Consider the following 8,466-nt stretch of genomic DNA (forward strand, 5'->3'; position numbering starts at 1 on the left):
GCTGAGCCCCAGAAACCTCTCCCCTTTATCCCCCCGTATGGGCCACCTTGACATTTAAATAGTTTAAACAGTTGATTTTGTGTTGATTTGAATATGGTGTGCCTTGAGATTTTGGCTAAGCATTAGGTGTGCCTTGGGCGAAAAAGTTTGAGAACCACTGATGTAGATCTTTCAGTTTAAAAAATATATATCATGTCTGTAAAAACTTGCCATTTTTGGCTTTATGGCAAAATCATATCTAAATCCTCGGATTAAAATATTTTTCATCAGCAATGAATTTTGAATTTTCTCAAAATAAATAAGTTCAACGTATTATTAAAAAGTGCAGAATTGTTTATGTTGATTTATAAAAAAGCTTCTTTTCAATATCTTCTTAAAAAATTGAAAAATAATGAATGGAATTTTAATTAGAATTTGTTTTATCTACAGCTTCATACATTTACTTTACATTTACTTATACATTAACATTTAATATATTTAAAAATCAATAGAAGAAACTGTTGAGTAGGCCTACTTGTGCTTCAGACTTTAAATATAAGAACAAATCTTAAAGAAGATGTGTTAGGTTTTGGGGTTTAGTTATGAAACAGACTTGATGATGAATTGAAATAGAATAACTGTTGGTGTTCAGAAAAACTTACAGAAGTCAGATAGCTAACTGTTTTAATTTGAACTGATGAAACAGTAATACAGTTGAATAGTGAAGTCATACGTCCAGCCATGACGGTCAGCTGATCCCAGTCATCCCCTCCCAGCTCTCACAGCCAATCACAGCTCTCTCTCTCTCTCAACACAGCGGTCCAATTAAACATGACGTCCTTCTCACTAATCCCTGCTTGCATCCATGCTGATGCACCAAACTGCTGCTGATGGTAAAGCTTAACCTCCTCCACCCCAGCCTCCTCCTTTATAGCATTAAACTGTTGCACCCTCATATTGAGATTCGTGCTACAATGATTTTAATAGCTTTTGAACTATTTTTTGTCCACCAAAGAAAACTGTTCCTTTCTATTCAATCCATTTTGCGGTAAAATGGTTAAGGATAGTGGTTGGTAAATTATGATGGGAAAAACCTTCCTTCCTTTGTGTCTGAACAATAATTTTTGTGCAGAATGTCCTTGATTAATGTCTGAGTGGGACGTACATATGTGACTAAAACAAAATGCTCATTCAGAATTATTACAAACCAGCCTAGGGAGTTGAAGACCAGTGAAAATGAAAACTTCACTAAAAGCAATACTGTGCTTGAGTATGACTAATCATACATCATCCAGCTCTGTGACATCAGTATTTTAATTTTCCTCTTGTGCTTGTTGACATCATTCTCTGACACATCGACACTCTTCATCTCTGCAGTGACACATGACGAGTTTTACGTCTGACCCGCCGTTCTCCGGCTACTTCCTGTCCTCAGCCGAGTCCTTTCGTTCTTCTGACCCCCTCTTCTTCTGCTCCTCTCTCTCCTGCAGCAATGTGAAGATAAATGGGGTCACCTGTGTGCGTTGGCAGACTTCGCCATCGCTCTCAAGGAGAGCATCCAGGAGATCAACAAGCACTCGTTCAATAACTTCGAGCTGAGGATTGGTGAGAACCTCCTCCCTCTTATTGAACTCCTTCAGACTAAACTTCCTCCTAAATCTTTGCCTGATGTTTTGAGCTGTATGTAAGGAAAGATTTTTGATGTGGATTGCGGATTGCTGGATGCTAGATGGATGATAATCTGATAAAAAAGAAGGAGGGTCTATCCACCATTTTAAAACCTTGAGTTGGTTCTTTGGAAATAACGGCATTCATTTCATTTGTGGCTGATAAATAGTAGGATTAGCTAATACCAGATCACAAACTTTAGGCAAATTGTAAGGTATTTCTGGTGTCATTAAATGTCAGATGGGATATCAGAACAAGTCTACAGTCCTAACATCCAATCCTTTGTGTTTTTTGACAGGAATGGCCCACGGCTCGGTGGTGGCAGGTGTGATCGGTGCAAAGAAACCTCAGTACGACATCTGGGGGAAGACCGTGAACCTGGCCAGCCGGATGGACAGCACGGGGGTTAGCGGAAAGATCCAGGTCCCAGAGGAGACCTACCTGATCCTGAAGGACCGGGGCTTTGCCTTCGAGTACCGCGGCGAGATCTACGTGAAGGGCATCAGCGAGCAGGAAGGGAAGATCCGAACGCACTTCTTGCTGGGCCGCGTTCAGCCAAACCCACTCATCCTGCAGCCGCGCAAAATCACGGGCCAGTACTCTCTGGCCGCCGTGGTGCTCGGCCTGGTGCAGTCGCTCAACAGGCAGAAGCAGAAGCAGATCCTCAACGAGAACAACAACTCGGGCATCATGAAGGGCCACCACCACTACAACCGGAGGACGTTGTTAGCGCCCGGTGGCTCCGAGGGGGGCGGGGGGCATCACACCGAAGCAGTGGATAAGACTGAGCTGTCGTGAAGAGAAGACTGGAGTTTTGGTCCCACGTGGATTTCTCAGAAGCAGAGCTGCTTGCAGGGCAGGAAAGACCCAGATAGCGGAGTTCAACGTCAGTGTGGGCAGCTGCAGAATGAATGTCTTAGTAACAGAAAAGAGGGCTACAGGCCAGCTTCAGGGGTCACTGCAAATGAAATGTTTGCAGATAAATCATCAGTTGTGTTTTTATTTTACCTTTATGTCCCGCAGAATTTGTCTTTATCCATTTTCATTTTGGTTGTCAATCAATCAAGAAGAGTTAAAATGACGACTCTACTTACATTTATTTGGTCTGCAAACCTTGCAGCTATCTGTGAAATTTTAGCAGCATTCAAGGACCTACCCTGGGTGTGAGACTGGAGAAAAAGGTCGCCAAACGTGAGGCCTGGGATAGGCAAGAGATTCTCGAACTGGAGATTACAGCTTAGTTGAGCTGAATTACTCAAAGACAGCCTGTGTATGTTGAGTTAGCATCATGGTACACTTCTCTGGAGTTTTGATTCATTAGGCAAGTTCAACCGGTCCAAACACTGTTTTTTTGACCACTTAAAATTTTGGCATGGACAAGAAACAAGCAAAGCCACTATGCGAAAGCAATTGCAGATTCTTCAAATTGGATTTGAACACCCTCCTCCTCACACTCTTACTAAATATGCAGTTAAACACAAAGCTTCAGTCACTTGCATCAGAGTTCAGAAACTCTAAATGGCAATGAGACACCATGACGCAGTGCAGAGAGAAGGAAAAATGCAAACAGATGACCCATTCAGCATGATTAAGTCTGATTCAGAACATGACAACGTTACTGTCTCAACCGGTCTGCATTAATATGAACCACAGATAGACTGGGATGTACAGTGCTGTGCAGAAACTGAGGCTAAAGTAAGGTGATGATGTGGCAAGTAAGCTGCTTGAAGGCACCGCTGGGCTGGAAGTATTGAGTATTGACACAACCCTGGTTGTGCTCTGAATGTCCTTGCAAAATAATCTGTTGGTAAAATCACCAAGTCCACGCTGTAAAGGTGGAGTAAGGAGTGGATGCAACAAGTAAGCACAGCCTGGGGTTATATCTAGTAGGGTATGGTTGCTACGAGCCCCTGGTTGTGCTGTGGGTGTTGTAAAAGCCCCAAAACCACTGGTAGTCTCAGGGTGCATTACCAGGGGTGAAAAGGCCCAAACAAATGAGATCTTATTGATCATCTGGCCCCATGATGGATTCTTAGTGCCCTGTATGCCTAAAACCTATGCCATGTTTTAGTTAGTTAGCTTAATGCTAACACATAATGGAAACAGTCTTTTAAAGAATAACAGATTTAGCATTGGACTAAACTAGACTTGCTTTAAGAATGATTAGATTTATTCACAAGTGTTGGTTGAATAGAACAATAATTTTATCATTTTCTCAACAAGTAGAGGCCGATGCACATCTAGGATGACATGAGTAAACAGCATGAAAATGCAAATAATACCAAGACCGATATTAATATGAAAACAGGACAAACATGTTCTTTATGAAGAGGAGACAGTTTAAGCTCTTTGGTCAGCTTCAAAACTCTTCTACTGTTGGGGACAGAGAGTGTTTTCATTGGGCAGATGTGGACTGGTTGTGAGCGAAACTTTAGAAAAATCAACCATGGTTCATCTGGTGTTCAAGGGGCTTTGGATATCTGGTTTTGATGTCGAGAATTTGAAACTTTAAGACTATATTCCTGAATCATGTCCCATGCCCTGTGTCCAAACGTACCTCACTATCTACAATTCTTTTGACAATGCATTTTACACTAAAGCCTCAAAACATCACAGTTTGTATACTTTTAAAAAAAGCTGCTTCGAAGTTGGGCATTTAAGGCTGCAACAATCACAGAAAAATCCTGCAAATCTTTAAAAGACTGATTATTCTTACAATAATGCCATTGAAGCAGCATGCATTTAAATAAATGATGTGCAAGTTCACACAGTGACCACTTTAGAAATCAATAATCTTCTGATTATCATGAATGCCATCAAAGAAGAAAAGAGTCAGTTAAACCCAAATGTTCTGGTTCAAAGTAAATTCTCTGGCTCCCACCACGTAGGTTTAACTCAACCAATGAGCTTCTTTCTGTTTCCTGCAGCAGCTCTGTTTGTGATGAAGATCTGTGGGACTGAAACTCCTCGTTGTTCCTGGACTAGCAGGAGGACGATGAAGAGGAGGAGGTGTTGGGGTAAGGAGGGAGGGACCGGACAGATTTGGACCCGCTCTCCTATGTCGATGTCTATTCAGACTGATTCCTCCCCGGACTGTGTGACGTTCCTCCTGTCGTTTCACTTCCCATTTTTATGTCGCCTGGCCTCCACCCCAAACCCCCCTGACCAAATCCCAGAGACCCTGTCCCACTCTGACCTTGCCCCGTGTCGATGTTTCTTTTTTGTATTTCTTTTATATATGAGAACACAATAAAAGGGGTCTAATTTTTTATATAAACCATGTGTCTGGTGCTTTATTATTTGCAAAAGTCTAAAAATGAGAAAGAAAATGTCGATGATAGGATTTCAAGAAGTGGAATTTATTGGAGTGCTTAAACTAAACAGACATGCAGATCCCACTTTTTTGTGCATAAAACATTACCCTTTGCTATGATTTGCACCTACAGGAATTATTTACACTTTGGGTCCTATTGTAAGTTTGGCTCAAAGCATCTCGGCTTGCATTGCAACTGTCTTTCCTGTTTTCTATGTGGCACAGCTTACATGTTTACACTGTGCTCTCACGTTGTTTGAATAGCAAATAAACTTGAGTGTGTTTTCTTAAAACAAGGAGTGGTTAGGGACAAAGTTCTGTCTTAAAGATGCAGAATGCGTCTGTCTGAAGTGTGAAATCTGCAGCACAATGTGTTCATGAGTACTTGCAGCAGTTTTTCTGCTGGATTTTTTGTCTATGGCCAAAATGATAGACAGTCCTCGACAATTTCCAGACTTCTGCTTAAGATAGCCAGGTAACCAATAACCTGTGATACAGCTTCATATCTGTGCGGGGCAAGGAACTCAATTTTATTTCCACAAAGCACACAAGAATCACGTTAGCACTGTTACCGCTAATCTAGCACATTAGCTGCTACCAAAACTTAGCAGTTGACAACAGCCAAATACCATCAACAAACTGAAAACACCAACAAATCACCCAAACAACAAGTGCTAGACACCTTAAAACTTTGCAACTCAACTGAAAATTGAATCTTACCGTTATATGTCTCATATTAGTCCTCATAAACTGATGATCTCGACTGTAACCTCCACTAGAACAGTAAATCCAAGCATTGTGGTTTATTTGGAGTAGTCCCAAAGAAAGACATAAATGTCCACCGTGTATAGTTAGTCCAGTCCTCTTCTTATCAATGGCTGCTGCTGATTAGCCAGGACGCCCTGTGCATAAGCACCCAGGTATGAAGAGATAAGATGATGCTGTCGCCATCAGCCCTAAGGATCCATGCCTTCCTGAGCGACGTGATTCTGTGATGAATTCACTTAAACTTCATTTGAGAATTGGTCACAGGTAGATTTTTCCACTCATCCAAGTCCACTACAACTCTCTGCCCAGGCCCGTCCTTGTCCCAGCCTCTACATCGCTGTTAATGTTGCTCAACTTTCTGCGTTTCCCTTTGTTTCATCTTCTTTATTACATGCAGAAATTCCTTCCATACCAATGATCTCCCTGCATAGTTTTCAGTAGCTCTGAACTTCCTCGGAGTTAAGCTTTGCTTGACGTCATCCACGTTGATCACATAAATATTCGTCGTCTAAATTAGCGTTGTGCTGTGTTACATAGATAAACTACCCTAGCACCACACACGAAGTGCAGTAAATGTAGTGGTCATAGTAAAATTATTCTGAGTTTATATCAAAGGACTCTTGCAACATATATTCTAGATAACACAATATGTTCACTATTTACTTATTTGGTAACTGGCATATTTTTTAGTCAGACAGTTTGGCTGTCGGTATTTTTACCTGCCCGACATCGGCCTGTGAAACCGACCAAAGATGGGTGAATGAAGGGCAATGGAAGCTCTGATTTAAAGAATGCATTACAAAGATGAACGTACAGTTGCTCCCACCAATGCACACAAAATTCACCCCTTTGTCACAATTTAGTACAGGTGCAATACAGCTAATGAAAACGAGAGATATGCGGCAAAGGGCCGGATTGGAACCTGGCCCACCCACGTACATGGTAACACCTTAGACTGCTAGGCCATTTGCATGCCCAATAAAAAAGATTTTTAACACAGAAATGTTGGACTACTGAAAAAGTATGAACATGTACAGCACTCAATACTTGGTCAGGGCTCCTTTTGCATGTATTACTGCATCATTGCAGCGTGGCATGGGGGCGATCAGCCTGTGGCACTGCTGAGGTGTTATGAACCCCAGGTTGCTCTGATAGTGGGCTCCAGCCCTTCTGCATTGTTGGGTCTGGTGTCTCTTCCTTTACACAATCCCCCAAAGATTCTCTGTGGAGTTTAGGTCAGGCCAGTTTGCTGGCCAATCAAGCACAAGGAAACCATGGTCCGTTATCTGTTTTTTTTTTTCCTTCCATTTCATAAATGTGCTTGGATACAGCACTCTGAACAGCCAGCTGCTTTAGCGGTGACCTTTGTGTCTTACCCTCCTTGATGTCAGAGATCGTCTTCTGGACATCTGTAGAGTCTGCAGTCTTCCCCATGAATGTGTAGCTACTGATTGAGACGGAGAGACTATTTAGAGGCTCAGGAAACATTTGCAGGTGTTTGGAGTAAATTAGCTGATTAGAATGACACCATGAGTCTCCAAAATTGAACTTTTTCACAATATTCTAACTATCTGAGATACAGGATTTGGGGGTTTTCTTTGGCTGTAAGCCATAATCATCAACATAAAAAAAAAGAAACACTTGAACTACATCAGTATCAGTGTAATGAATCTATATAGTATTTAAGTTTTACTTTTTGGAACCAAGTTACTGAAATAAAACAACTTTTAAACAACATTTTAATTCATTGAGATGCACCTGTAGCACTGCATCTGTAGATACATCCCTGTAGGACAAAAGCTGAGAGCTGGAAGGTTTTATTTCTTTTTTATTGTCCGTGCATGCTCACATATTTCAGCTAATAAACACTGAAACACATGCAGATGTGCACACTTTCACAAGGTCTATCATTACTTGGTTGCTCGCCTTACAAGGTTTATTCCCTCGACAGTCTGACTCTAGTCTCCCTTCATCTGGATAGACAATGCTAGACGCTGGGAGGTCTGCAGGACTGAGTAATTTGCAAGATTGATCACCTCCATGGCAGGTAAATCATACAAAATCATTTCTTTGTAAAGTGCAGGGATTATTCTCAATGTATGTAGAAATGTTCTGCTGATAACTGTAGCATACAGGTCCATTTAGAGCTGTAAAGTACTAACTTTCCTAACCCCCAACAGACAGTCGGGATCAGCTGACTGGAAGCAGTGTATTATTTCATTCATGTCAACAATTTGGTAACTAATGCCATTCAAAGATTGTCTGACACCCATAAACTTCGCTCTTCCAGACCTCTTTATTTATAAATTTGGCTAAAAAGAAAGAGAAAATGTTAAAAATGTTATAACAGAGAAGATCTAGAAAGAGGAGCTCTGGGAACCTGATCACCACACCAGAAAAACTCCATCATCATCTTTTTACTGATAAAGTTTTGATGGATGACAGCGTCAGACGAGCGTGAAGAAGAGGAGGAGCAGGGAATGAAAGCAGACACCTGCTGGATGATGATGGACCATCTGGACTCAGCAACTGAAGTGACGGATGATTATCAGCGACAGACGTTGATCATCTGTTCTGTTCATCTGCACAGAGGATGCTGATCTGCTGATCTGCGCATTCTTGCCAAATATATGAAACATCTTCAAGAGAAGGTTAAGGAACAACAGAGAGACTGAAAGAGTCCTCAGTACAAAGCCAACGTGGCTTTCCTTGCAAATCCTGCTTCATGCCAGCTGTAG

At 41.6% G+C, this 8,466-nt stretch overlaps 1 protein-coding gene across 1 annotated transcript in view; it reads left to right on the forward strand.

Moving 5' to 3' along the window:
• The window catches only part of adcy8 (adenylate cyclase 8 (brain)), a 157,196-nt gene extending 152,365 nt beyond the window's left edge, over nt 1-4,831 (forward strand). Inside the window, exons 16-17 of the mRNA XM_041802430.1 lie at nt 1,470-1,584; nt 1,946-4,831. Of these exons, the coding sequence (XP_041658364.1) occupies nt 1,470-1,584; nt 1,946-2,445 (615 nt within the window). The 3' untranslated portion in view covers nt 2,446-4,831. The remainder of the gene's footprint in view (nt 1-1,469; nt 1,585-1,945) is intronic.
• The last annotated feature ends 3,635 nt before the right edge of the window (nt 4,832-8,466 follow it).

This window comes from Cheilinus undulatus, linkage group 13 (assembly GCF_018320785.1).
Source record: "Cheilinus undulatus linkage group 13, ASM1832078v1, whole genome shotgun sequence".
Lineage (NCBI taxonomy): Eukaryota > Metazoa > Chordata > Actinopteri > Labriformes > Labridae > Cheilinus > Cheilinus undulatus.